The sequence below is a fragment of the Melospiza georgiana genome, chromosome 18 (genome assembly GCF_028018845.1).
Source record: "Melospiza georgiana isolate bMelGeo1 chromosome 18, bMelGeo1.pri, whole genome shotgun sequence".
In the NCBI taxonomy this organism is placed as follows: domain Eukaryota; kingdom Metazoa; phylum Chordata; class Aves; order Passeriformes; family Passerellidae; genus Melospiza; species Melospiza georgiana.
The window spans coordinates 10397663-10411490 of NC_080447.1; the positions used below are offsets into that span (position 1 = coordinate 10397663).

The 13828-nt window shown below is 41.5% G+C and overlaps 1 protein-coding gene across 2 annotated transcripts in view; it reads right to left on the reverse strand.

Moving 5' to 3' along the window:
• Positions 1–2708: 2708 nt before the first annotated feature.
• Positions 2709–13828, reverse strand: part of GCN1 (GCN1 activator of EIF2AK4) — a 38403-nt gene continuing 27283 nt past the window's right edge. The window contains exons 45-58 of one of the 2 annotated variants that reach the window (XM_058036892.1): positions 13402–13566; positions 12841–13002; positions 12297–12389; positions 11910–12053; positions 10669–10938; positions 10443–10556; positions 9699–9929; positions 8863–9056; positions 8178–8292; positions 7098–7194; positions 6152–6297; positions 5461–5565; positions 3976–4194; positions 2709–3399 (exon numbers count right to left, since the gene is read on the reverse strand). In XM_058036892.1, coding sequence (XP_057892875.1) covers positions 3274–3399; positions 3976–4194; positions 5461–5565; positions 6152–6297; positions 7098–7194; positions 8178–8292; positions 8863–9056; positions 9699–9929; positions 10443–10556; positions 10669–10938; positions 11910–12053; positions 12297–12389; positions 12841–13002; positions 13402–13566 — 2181 coding nt within the window. In that variant the 3' untranslated portion in view covers positions 2709–3273. Of the gene's footprint in view, positions 3400–3975; positions 4195–5460; positions 5566–6151; positions 6301–7097; positions 7195–8177; positions 8293–8862; positions 9057–9698; positions 9930–10442; positions 10557–10668; positions 10939–11909; positions 12054–12296; positions 12390–12840; positions 13003–13401; positions 13567–13828 lie in introns of both variants that reach the window. The other variant, XM_058036891.1, reaches the window with a different exon arrangement.

The following is a 13828-nucleotide window of genomic DNA, read 5'->3' on the forward strand; positions in this document are numbered from 1 at the left end:
AGAACTGTGACTAATCAAAAAAAAAATCAAAATATTTGAATATTTTATGCTTTTACATTTGTCTCTCTTCCATTGTAGTTTTTAGCACCTTGTAAATTTAAACTTCTCTCATAAATTATTTTTTTTATCTCCTTGAAATACACACAGTTCAGCTGTCACTCAGAGACAGCTGCTTGACAGTTCAAAGATATTATTACCATCAGTTGTAGGGAAAAATTATCTTTTACTGACAACTGGTATTTTTAAGACATTTGAAAATGAGAAAAAAATTAATTCTTTCATCTCCAAGTTGGCACAATCAATTTATCAGCTCTCATGTTGTGGCAAAAATTATGGGTATTTTATCTCTGATATATTAATACTGCAGTGTAGAAATAGTTTAGCAAAAGTAGCTATCAAAATCCAAATCAAGTGTTTCCCTGAGACTGAAAAATCAGCATATTCTCCACAAATGTAAGTGAATCCTGACTTTTACTCCTCCCTCTCAGGAACTAAGCTCAGTACAGAAATTCAAGTGCTGTTTGGGAAAATGAATGAGTTTTTCCACTTGCTGCTACCTAAGTTGGAAATACAAATCATCAAAATAATAGAATATCTTTTTGGCTGAAATGAACAAGTGAATAAAAAAGGCTTCATTTACCTGCAATTTTCTTTCCCATGTTTATGTGGAGCAGCAATTGGAATCAGAATAGCCAAGGTGCCCATGATCAAGAGCTCAAACAGCCATTCTTCACCAAAACTTGCCATTTTTTCATTCCTTCCTGGCTGCAGTGACGAGTGAGTGATTCCAGTACAATCACTGAGATTTTTTACACCTTCTTAGTAGGTTTTGAGTGGCATCAAATTGTTTCAGGGCAGAGGTTTCTGCATTGCATGGTTTAACTGCTGTTCCTGGGATCCCAAAGCACAGCTAATTCATCACAGGTGAAACTCATTCCAGTGCCCCAAGCTGCCAAATCTTTAAGAGCATTTAGCTGAGTTTTCACTCTTGAGTATTACCAACTCAGTGCAAAATATGTAGTTTTAAGATGATTTCAGATTCACAAGTATTTTGAGAGGCAAAAATCAGAATTAAAACCCACCTTCAAAATGCAGCCAAATGTGATGAAATAGAACACAATTTCCATCAGACCAACTGGGAAGCACTGCAGTTTTGTAGAAATGTCTAATGCATAAATCCAAGATTAGAGATAATTAACTAAAGAGCCATTTTTGTAGCTTGGCTTCATAGCTGATCACAAACTAAACGTGTCCACAACATTGTGGTGTTGCAGCAAAGGAACACCCAGACCTTGTGCTGGGGTGGACAACTGAGTTTGTTGTGTGGGGCTTGCAGAACAACTCCCCAGGAGACCTCGAGGCAAGGAGGAGTCAGAATGAAACCAACATGAGGGGCAGCAGTGTAAGTTTAGAAAACATGGAAATCTCTAAGGAAATACATAGAGAATCTAAATTTATTTCATCCAGGGTGAGGACACTGAAGTGAAGATGCAGTTGCTGCTGAAATGAACTGTTTTCAGTGTCTGTGGGAACTGGACAGGCAGCAATGGGCTCAAGTAGCACAAAGGAAGACTTTTTCTTCAGACATGAGGTAAGTTCTGACAGTCTGGTAAGTTCATGTAACAAAATAGATGGCAGTGAGAGGTTATGGAATTTCCATGCTATAATGCTGTATAAATAATTGTGTGGCAGTCAGCTAGGAATGGTTCAGTGGGAGCTGAGCCTATCTTAGGCACAGGGTAAAACAGCTGATTTCCCCAGTTCCTTCCACTAACTCCTACAGCAAATCTGGTGTCAGGATGCTACACCACAGGCTGGGAACTGACACAGCACCAAGAACCTTTTGTCAGATTTTTGTAATTCTGACCAGAACAAACCACAGCACTCCCCAATACCTGCTCACTATTGTATCTTGCTGTTTGAGGTATGAATATCATATAAATGTTCTTGTGTTTGCTGCTACTGCCATAACAATCAGAAAATTGCTTCTAGCAGAATGTGTGTTCCCATGGGGGTCCACCTCATGCTCTCCAATTCTATGTGTATTGTGTTCTCCCATCATCATGGTTTGAGCCATCCAGAGTTACAAGCAAGGAAGATTACACACACACACCCCACCTACATGAAATAACAAATCTTAGTGCTCTGTCTTCTCAGGTGCAACCAGCTTCTGTGAGTTTCATAAAATAGGTAAGGCTCACATAACTATTGCTCTACATGAAATGTAAAGCTCATTTAGCCTTCTAAAAATTTGTATTCTGCAACAAGATTTTCAGTATTTCCATCAAGTGACATCAAATCTACTAGTAAACTGATTTTTTTTTTCAAGAGAGATATATGTGGCCAGGTAAAATAAAATACTTTCTTGCAGCAGCACAACTCATGGACCAAAAGACCTAAAGCCAAGTATTTTGTGAAGCCTTTGAAGACATAAATACAAAGGACTTTTTGTGAGTTGAGTAACTAAAAAACTGTCTGTAGTCAAAAATACTTCGGAAATTAACAGGAGTAATTATTTACAAATTTCATTAAATGTCAGTTCTGGCTTGGCTTTAAACCCTGTCTTGCCTCAGTTCTGCAAAAGGTTTTCACAGATCACAGCACTGTCCACTCTACAAACTATATGCCCTAGAACAAACAGGCCTGAAAAGTAAATCACAGTTTGTTGACAAATGCATTTGTAAAAAGAACAGTTTACATCAGAAGGATCAAAGTCAGAGCCTTTATTAAATGTTCCTTCTCTAAACAGACTGCATTTAATCCCCCTTTCGCATCTGTGATTTCTAAGGCTATTTTAAATACTCCGTTTTACAGGGATTTTCAGTCTTCAGAACCGTCACAAGCAGCAAGTTAGCAGTACACAGAAACAATACAACTGAACTTTCACTGAGTTCTATTCCTGCCTCCCAGGGGGTGTGCAAAAACCAACAATACCTCCAGTAGTGGAGTTTCTGCACAGACCCTGGAAAGGAAATAGTTGTCACCAGAGATTAAGCCTGATGTGCTCTAGCCACATCTCACAACTGGCCACAGCTGACCAGTATTGATTAGTATGTCTGTTTCAAAAAGGGGACCAAATTTTTAATTTTCATCTAGTGTGGGTCTAATTAAGGCTATTCTGGTATATTTGATACTAAAATACTCTCTGGGAGTCCTTTTCATGAAATCCCATCAGAATTAACATTTTCAAAAATGAAAACATTTATAATAGGTGTTGGAGTTGAAATGCTGATGCAGCGGTTGGTTCAGTGTTTCCTGGTCTTGGGAGCTTTATCACGTCAGGATAGTGTCATCGATCTGTTCCTCAGAGTCAGCCTGGCCAGCCAGCTTCCGCAGGGACCTCCTGCAGCTCTCATTGAGAAGCTCCAGGCTGGCAGCATCCAGAATCTTGGAAACTGACTGTGGAAGGGAGACAGCAACAGTTACCAACTCCTTACACACACACACACACAGAGTGAATGCTTTACACACTGTATCAACTAAAATCTTTCAAACATCCCAAAAGTCCCCCCCTGGTCTTACAATTCCAGATGTGTGAACGATCCAAAAGCAGGTCACACTTAGGTCTGGAAATGGATGCATGAAGTGGTCTATCCTAAATACTTCCTAGCACCACTGTGATCATCCAAGCGACCAAAGCAATGAACTATCAGTGCCAGCTGAGGGAACTCAGCACATGCAAGGCTTAAGGGGGTGTGTTAAATGCCTCAATTCTATTAATGCTGCACTGTAAGGTTGTACAGAACAGGTGCTGCTGATTTCTTCAGAGCTTAGCATGAGAATGCTGCTGAAGATCTAAAAGAAAATGGGAATGTCTCACTTAATCCTCAGAATGTGCTGGAAGTCTCTCATAAGAGAGACTTCTCATAAGAGACTTCCAGCACATTCTGAGGCTGCAGGCACCTCACAGACAAATGCAGAACAGGGTGACACAGCCTTACTACCAACAATTATGGTTTTTTATATGTCTCATACCTCAAGCACTTCTTCACCCGCTCTCATCTTCAGGAGGTTGACAATAGCCTGGTCACTGTAGGCTCTTACACTGGTGTTTTTGTCTTTTGTGTTGTCCAGAAGTGCTTTGAGAATTGGTTTAATTGTCTGAGTATCCAGTGGGGGAAGATGGCTTTTATTTGCCCACCAAATCATCTTTTCTGCAACTAACTTTATGTCACTGGATGAGTTCTGAAGACACTGAAGGAGACAAAGATACACTTACATTCAGATATTCCAAGAACATATATTTAAAGCAGTTGTTAATTTTTTTTTCCTAATTTAAGTATTTAAAACTGTGCTAAGAAAAGCAAACAGTTTTCAACTCACAGGTACACAAGATACACACTTGTTACCAGTTAAGTCTGACTAAGTTGTGTAAGAGAAGGTCAAACCTTGAAAACAAGACAACTTTTCAATAGAAAATTTCTAAATATATAGTTGATGACAGTATCACATGTTCATCTCAACTGTCTCAGGAAACAACAATGACCACTAAGTGCAGAAAAGCTGAGAGTGTCAGCACCTCTACAACACACTCAGCAACAACAGCCAAGCCAGTCTCTGGTTGGAATCCTGGGTGCATTTGAACAGGGATTTCACTTCAAAATTCAAAGAATAAGAGTAATTTGTGTTTTAACCTTAACCCATTTAAAGCATGAAAGCTAAGTCTGAATGTCAGGTGCATTATTAATATGGTGATAAAGGTTTTGTGGCAACTGTGGTATTTTATATTTTAACACAATATTATTATATTAACATAAAAAACTTGGACTTCAAACAAAAAGTCTCCTTTGAAGAATGTTGGCTGTATCATGTCAACTTGGCATGTCTGGTAGTTCTTCAAGTAAATTGCAAAGAAATGTAAAACCTGAAAATGTAACATGCTGCAGCATCACCCCTCTCTATCTATCCTTGTCTACCAAGAAGGATACTCAAGTGTATTGTGGAGTTTGGGGAGGTCAGACAATTAAAGAAATCAAAAAACCCCAGCCATACACCAAAAGAAACAAACAACCAATAAAGGAATAAAAGAAAAACATTTAAATATTTAAAATAAACTGAAAAGTATGTTCATTTCAATGTTCTCAGGTCAGGTGAGTTTTGGTATTTGATACATTTCTAGCAAAGGCTGTTTGACCTTTAGCAATGTTAAAAACCTGACAGCTTCCTCACACTCTGCCTCTCTGCCAGCTGTTTGCTACTATAAAGGAAAAATGCACTTGTAAGACTCAGGCTTGAGATTCAGTACAAAAGGCTCAAAAGCAAATTTCCATGTTAGAGCAGGGATAGCAGTGTTGTATTCACAGCTTCAAAGCAGGCTGACAGAGTGATTCTATCTGCACTCTGCCTCAAAAAGAAATTTCTAGATTTTTAGGGACTTGATAGACCCACCCATGGGTTATGTCAAACAGAGATTCAGATCACACAAGAACACCAGCAGGTAGCTAACATGAAAATTCTTACCTTAATAAAGAGGCTGGAAAGTTTGGGAGGCAGGTTGCTTCCCTCTTCCATATGGTATTTCATGAGAAACCCCATCCCTCTGATGCCACTAACTGCAATGGGGATCTTTACATAAAGACAAGACTTGGTATTATTACTACAGCACAGTTCAACAACAGCCTTTAAAACCAAACTCATGGTCTGTCAGTTTCTGTGGAAGGCTAAACTCATCTTTCAAAAGAATAGCAGCATCAAAAAACACTGGGTTAATGGCATTGGGTAATATGATGAAAAAATTCCAGTGCAACCATGAGCTTAAAGAAATAAGGCAGCAGGCCCCACCAAGCCCACAAAATTCCTACCCTAAACTACTCATTCAACACCAGATTTAAACACTCCCTCCTAAAATGAGTAATTTCCACTTCTTGCAAACTTGGTCTGTGAATGAGAACTCTCTAGGGAAACAGGAGTGTAATTTACTCCAAATGAAAGCTACTCTGCAGTTAAAGATTAAATAATTTTCATCTCCCAAGAGATCAGAACTCAAAGAACCAGAACAGTTGTGTAATTTCACCATAAAAACTGCATCTAGCCAAGGGAGAATCTTCAGATGGCACTTGGGGGTTTTTGTCCTGGTTGGTTACACAGGAACCTGTTCACACACCTTTCAAAACTGCTCCCAGCAGCACTCCCCCTGTGGGGCAGGACTCACCCTGTCAGCTGTGGCATTGCTGAAGATCATCTCCTGGACACTGCTGTAGTATTTTGGGGAGCACAGCTTGCCAGGAGCCACATTCACAGCCACAGAGAGAGCCAGGCTGCGGCCGTGCCTCACCATCCAGTCAATGCCAGAGACATCTGCTGCAGAGGAAAGAACAGAACAATGGTAGGGCTCCTGCCATCTACTCCTCTTCATCTGAGAGGCTTTTGGCAGTTTGTCAATTCACTGCCATAAAATGAAATAACAAGCAGCATCTAAAGCAATGTCCTGCTTTCTCCATTTCTCCCAAAAAGACACACAGAGCTAAAATGCAACACCTTTTCCAGGCAAGAACACCACCTGAGCAGGCAGGGAGGCAGACACAAACAAGGGACTCTGTTGTTCAACTCAGATACTTCTGATGGTTCAACATTAGACAAGCTTTGACTCTAATACATTTGTAAACGTCATCTATAATTTGACCAGCCAACAGACTTCCTTTATAAGCCTACAGGGAAGAGTAATCCATAACACTCTCAAACACTAAGGTCCTTTAAAACTCACGTATTTTTCTAACTTGGAGGCAAACTAGTTAATTTTCCAAAAGCACGTGGAGCCATCAGATGTGGCCTGCAATTAACATCAGCCAACCTAAGATCACAGTGCTCTCCCAAAATGTGGGATGGCCCTCCTGCCCACCCTTAACATCCTCTCATGCTAGTACTTTTATCAAGCCATCAGATAACAAATCCAGAGAAAAAAGTCTGGCAACTCCAACTGACAGCCAGTTACCTGTGCTCCCTGTGACCAGAGTGCTCAAATTAAGAGCCATGAGCAAAGAAAAGCACAAGAAAATACAGAGCAGAGATTCAGTCACAAAGTTAGCCTGAATCAATGGCTGAGAAGGAATCTCCCCTGCTTTCAGCATCTGTTCAGTCCTGTAAAGAGCTTCACGTACCCAGTAAGTGCTGGTAGAGGACATTGCTGAGCTCGTCGTCGGACAGAAAGGCGCACAGCTCTGCCAGGCAGCCGGCCGAGGCCATGCGGGTGGCATCCTGACAGGGATGGAGAACACAGAACATGGCTTGAGATCAACACGGCCCAGAGACAGGAGTGACAAAAACAACTGTCAGAGGATGACAGGAAATAAAGAGAAGGAGAAAATAAATAGTAGTACTTCACTCGTACTCTTGAGGGTTTCTTTCAGTTCACATTGTTTCTTGTACATAATGGAACTTAAAACCAAATCTAAGGTCAAAAAAGCCAGCAGAGACTGAAGAATTACAGATTTTATCTAAGTTTTGATTCGTTAAAGGGAAAAGTCATAAAGACGAAATTCATTGTTTTAAAAGATGAGTTCACAAGAGCTTACTTTACATTCACTTACTCTAAGTGTTATTTCTAGCCATCACAGGATGAGCTGGTCTCAGTGATAAACTCTCACTACTCCTCATTTAACACTTCCAAGCTTTTGCTGTTTTGGCTTCCTTATGTGACCATCCCATTACTGTCCACTTCTCCCCCAAATTTATTTCTATTTCTAGCATGTCTGTTGCAGAGACTGACATAAAAAATAAATTATGAGATGATTAATTTAGTCTCCCTCATGTTACCATTGCTATCTGCAGAAGACCCTATATTAAACTGGGAGAGCTTCTCTCATTGGAGAAAAATCTGTCATTATCTGAAAAATTTCATAAACCTCACCTGAGAGGCTACAAACACATCCATGCATATAGTGAAGGCACTGCAGGCTTTCTCAAAGATTTAAAGCAAATCCTGACTGCAGAGCTACCTGAAACCTGTTAGCGAGGAGCTGCAGGTCAAACCCACATGTGCAGTTGCCAGGGAAACATGAAACTGGAGGCTTTTCAGAGTTACCAGGGACTGGTCAGGAATCTCCAATTCTTGACTGTGACTACATCATTAGTAATTTTCCCAGAATTACAGATAGTAATTCTGTTAGAAAGTTCAGATTTGAAATGTAAGAACAAGACTGTGTGCAGCAGGGGACTTTTGCAGGTGGCAGCAGCAGTACCTCATCATGTCCCAGCATCCCCAGCAGCACTGTGCTAATATTCTTCCTAATGGCAGCATCCACTTTAGCACCAGCTCCTCGTGTGACAAACCGCAGCGCTTGCAGCATTGTATCCCTGGAAGAGATCACATTCTGCAGTCAGACACTGCCTCTCCCCCACCCTCCAAGAGAAGTTTGGCTCTGGATATCTGTAGATCCTTGCCCAGCAATTACACTGAGATGCCTTACGGTTTGGGAGAGTGATCCCCTCTCTGTACTGCTGGAGAATCCATCCTAGACAGTACTTCCATGTTTCCGTCTAACACAACACAGATATTTTCTGTTTGTTCAAACATTAAAACATTTATCATGTCAGGAAGTTCCTGTCTTAGGAATCTGTGCACATAGGGTACAAGAACAGCTGCTTTACTTCAGGTCAGACTGACAGTCAGTACTGCCTTTAATCTGAAAGTGGGCTGCTTGAGGATGTGCAGGAGAGAACTGGGCAGACCCCAGCACTCTTTCTCCTAAACACTCTCACAGCTCACCTGACACAGGAAAGCCCCACCACCCCCATTCCTGGTTTACAGTCCACTGCTTTCATTAACACATGCATCTTACTCTAACTGGGGGTTTTCTCATTCATCCCAGCTCTTTCTTTGATCCTCAGTAAGCAGAAAGGTGTGAGCTGTCAGCTGCAGCTCACCTGATGGCAGAGTCATCGCTGGAACGAATTCCATTCAGGAGCTCCGTGAAGAGAGGATCCACTTTGACATGGATGACAATGAGCTTCCCAAGAGCATCGGCAGCTTTAAGGCGAACGGCGCGGTTTGAGTCTTGCAGAGCTTTGGTGAACGTTGTTTGCAACTGGGGCAAAAACGGTTTCAGAGCAATCTCCACCTATTCCAGAGTGGAAGAAAGGAAAGTGGTGGGGTCAAGTATTAAAGAGCAGTTGGAGATCAAAGCCTGAAAACCTCTTTTACAGCAGTTTATTATCAGGGAACCCTCATTAAATCTAACACAATACTAAAACAGGAAAAACATGAAACAACAATTTACCACAAAACCTTTGACCTTTTCCAATCTAATTATCTTTTCTTCACACTGAAATACAAGGGTAGCACTGAGAAATTTTACACTATCATGTACTCAGAGCGTTTTGTACTCAGAGCACTGAATAAAAGCTCAGCTCTGTTCAAAAATACTGAACAGAGTATCTTTGAACAAAGAGCTACCTGCATTTTGCAGGTAACAATACATAAAAACGGTGGATACAGGAGAGATTTCATGGTGGATTTTAATCACTTGAAGGTGGGATCAGCATTTATCAATATTTCTAAGAAGCCCAGTGTTTCAGCACTGGGTGCTTTTTTTGTATGCCAGAAGCTGCTGGAAGAATGCAATCCAGTTACAGTGCTATTCCTACATATCAAATCCACAGCAGCAGACATCCCAGCTGTATTTACATGAACAGCAACAGGTATTTCTGAAGGTTGCCATGGAAAATGTTCACAAACCACAGTCCAATACTTTGAATCTTACCTTAGCTAAAAGAAGGCTTAATGTTTCAAGCAGAGCCACCTTGACATTCCAGCTGAACCGATCTCCCAAGATTCGAATGAGTGGCCCGGTGATGCTCACCACAGATGGTTTGAGAGCTTCAGCAGAAGTCAGCTTTATAACCAGCCCTAAGGCCTTTGCTGCCTCTTCCTTCTGTTCTGGATTACCAGTTAAAACACCTTCCCGCAGCACCACAAGTATGGAAGTCACTCCCTGTCACGAAAATCGGATAAGAAAGCTTAGAAGCTAAGATGCAAGAAATATGTATCTTATTTTTGCTGCTATTATACACCAGATGCACAAACTTGGAGAGTTTCTCTCAATTTCCTGTTGACCTTCAGCTGCCTGATTCCACATTGACAGAGCTACTTTTATTTGGTTTGATTTCATGCCTCTCCGCCTTACTAAGCCAGTTGCTATGAGAAAAGTGGTGGCGGCTCAGGGAATTTTTAAACCAGAGAAATTTGGCACAGAAGTCCAGTGTTACTCCCCCACAAAAAGCAGCCAGTAACCATAACTTACGTGCATAACAGAACTGTCAGAGACCTCATTGCAAGAGGGATCTTTCTGTAGGGTTACTCAAGAGCTCTAACGTACAAAAAGTCCTCCAATATACAGGTTTGGAATGCCTAAATAGTCACTGCTTCTAACAGCGATATCAATCAGTTCTCCCCAAAGGTGGGGTATTGTGGCTGTGATGAATCCACACTCATTCTGATCCTTTACCTTCTTAGGAATACAGAATCCTGGCACATGCTCGCCCTTGGCCTCATTCCCTACAATTCGGATATCCCTGTGCAGGTCCTCAATGAGGGCAAGCTGGTTCCCAGCATCTAATTTCTGCAGGAGAGATGGGTAAAACAAAGATCAGGCAACATGACATCCAGATATCTTCTGTGAAGTCTTCTCAGGCCAGGCATTACTCCTGTAACCTTTTTAAGCTGCCTCTCACCTTGGTGATGGAATTAAGCGCATCCCAGCTTTCATTCAGAACTACGGGGTTGGTGTCATTAAACAGGCGAATCAAGCCTGAAACCAAGCTCCTGAGATGCCCAGTGTAGTCTGCTTTTGTCTTGGAGCAATAGATGTTCAGCATGACAGCTGCTGCCTGTCTCATGCCCAGCTCAGGGCTGCGGGTAGCTTCTAGCAGATCTTCAGTTATAATTCTTTGTCCAACATCATCTTCCACAGACAGGATCACAGACTGGCAGTTTGCCATCTCCTGAAGAGTCCAAATTAACTTTACATTAGCTCTCAAACAGAACAAAGCCAAGTTTAGCCCCAGGTTTCTCCATGTTATCCCCAGCATTGTTTCTAGATAAATCCTACAACGCACCCCCACTGCTAATTGTTTCTCATTAAAGAGCTGGTCACATTACCATTAAAGGCTTGACTCAGTCCTGGTGCAGACACAGGTATGACCAATTCTTAAAATTTATCAAGTGACCAAACTCTGCTGAACTGATTGCTCCAGCAGCTGCAGGAGGGCTAATTTACAAAAATTAGAGTAGCTCAGTCTCCCCCATCTTACTCACCCTTGAGAGACTGTGAGTCTTGTCAGATAACATTCTTCTGATTTAGGTAGTTTAATGCTGTGCGTCACAGCCCTAATTACAAGCATGTCTGTGGGTACATTAGAGATCTCCAGGCAGACTTGGGGCTAGAAGCTGATCTAATGGCTATCCACAGCAGAAAGGCAACAGGACTCTGTCACTCATTTCTAATTCACCAACTGATTATGAAAATGTCTAAATGTCTGTCCACAGTCACAACTCCAGGATGTTCTCTGGAGTCCAAACACCATATGTTTTGGAAAGCAATAAGTGAGGAGTGCAGCATGCAAAATAGGAGATTTCCTCCCTGCAGCCCTTTAATCTCTCAGGCTTATACACCAAGAATAAATACAAAGTTAACTAGACTTTCTGGCAGTCCTCCAGGAATAAGCAAACTGAGAATTGTATCTTGTAGCAGGCCAAGGAGACTTTTAAATGGATACAAATAGATTTGGAAAGCATACGTTTTTTGACTCACAATATGCCACCAGGCAAAAAGACTCATCCTGGAGAAGCTAATGGACTGAATTAAACATGCAATCTGTGAATCTAGAGAACACAGATTCTGGGATGGGAAGTAAACCTGGTGCACTATCTTCAGGCAACCTGTCACAACAAAGAGCTGAGCTGTGCTACTTGCCAATTGCTCTTCACTGGTGCCCAGCTTCTCTTTGAGTGCAGACATCATGGCAGGCAGGATGACACTCAAATGCCGTGTCAGAGCATCCCCTGCCACTGAGGAGAGGAAAGCCAGCACCCGGGTGTTCACTGGGGGGGTAGTCAGCTACAAAAATAAAAAATAACACCAAAAATTGAGACAAGCAGAAAGTTTTTTCAGAAGGAGTCTCACTTTCTCTACAACATGAAATATTTATGCATCACAAGCCAGATAACAATGTTTGGAGCACAAAATCAGAAGAAAATTTCAGACTATGCTCTCCCTTTTGCTATATTGGTCCAGAGAAAACTGGCAGCAAGCAGAGAAAACAGCACAAATATCAAGTTTAAAATTTGTTTCCCATTGTACCTTTGGCACCAAGTAAGGCAGCACCACTCGGCTCTTGACAGCCATAACTTGTTTAAGACCATCCACAGCAAAGTCAGCTGTCTCTTCATTATCCTACAGGGAAACAGAAAGAGACAAACCTGAGAAATTATCTGTGACCCACTAAGCTAAGCCCTGTTTCAAGGGACAATTTTACATGTGATCATAAAAACAAAACCAAGTTCTTCTATTAAAAAATGTTCTCATATTTGCATAGTCCCTAGAAAAACCCAAACCAAGCTCTTCTGTCACATCAGAAAGATTTTCCATTTCAGGCAATGGTGGCCAAGCAACTTCATCGGGTTACAGTGGCCACAGAGCCAGGTGTAGCAATTCTTAGGCCTAGGCTTAAGCCATAACATCTTCCCTACCACTGTCTAGGATGACTCCAGGAGGAGACAGAATACTGCTGCCATTCCCTGGTAGGTCTGCCACTACAATCCTCCTGCTCCTTTAAGTTAATTATTCAAAACTTGTCCCACAAAATCATTAATCAGGCTGTTGACTAATGCTGAGCAATGCTCACCAGCTGCTTCAGCAAGAAGGGCAGGATGTCTTCAAGAGCCTGATGGCCAATTGTTGAGTGCAGCTGCTCAAATGTTTTGGCTGCAGCCTCTCGAACTTCTTCCAGAGGGTCACACAGTGCTTTTCTCACTGTAGGAACCAGGGACTCGGAGAAAAGCAGCACCTGTGGATGAAGAGATAAAATTACAGAACATCTGAAGCATAACAGACGCTCAGTAAAGTAGTGAAGAATGCAGAATTTGCACAACTGAAACTAAACTGCAGTTTGCTTGGAATAGTATTGGAAGAAAAGTAAAATCCACCACCACAAATAGCTGCAGTGTTCTAAGGCTACCTAGTGGAAGATTTCTAGTACTATATCTCATAAAAGGCAATGTTTAAATTTACCAACTGATACAAATTCATACAATTTGCCTGAGCAGCAACTCAGTGTTAGTTACAAGCCCTGACTTCAGACCCCAGAACAAGCTGTATTTTTCTGTCTCAAGTGCAATACCTGCAATTTCTGTCTCAACATCAATACCTAGGAAAATGGGAATTTCACCTGGCACATGTGACTCACCGCATCCCTGCTGGTTGATTTCATGATCTCACTCAAACCGATGCAGACTCCTTGCCTCTCATCACTCTTGTCTGATCTCAGTCCATCTTCCAAGATAGGAATGATTTCAGGGAGAATCTTCTCACCTAACTTTCTGACAAGGTCTCCTAATGTCCGTGCTGCAACCTGTCCCCAAAAATGTATTAATTATTTTCCTTTTTCATAAAACTTTAGAAGGTGAACTGTGAGCATATGTTCACTTTTGACCATAAGCTACTGTTCATAGTGCAGACAGAGTGTAGGAATGGAAACAGTATTACAAATAACCATTGAGAAATAGTTCTACTATCGTCACAATCACAGTTGCCTTCGGCAGAGAACTCAGACCTGCTCATGCTCAGTACAGTTAAACTGATGACAACTTTGGAGTTACTTATAGAGAAGAATT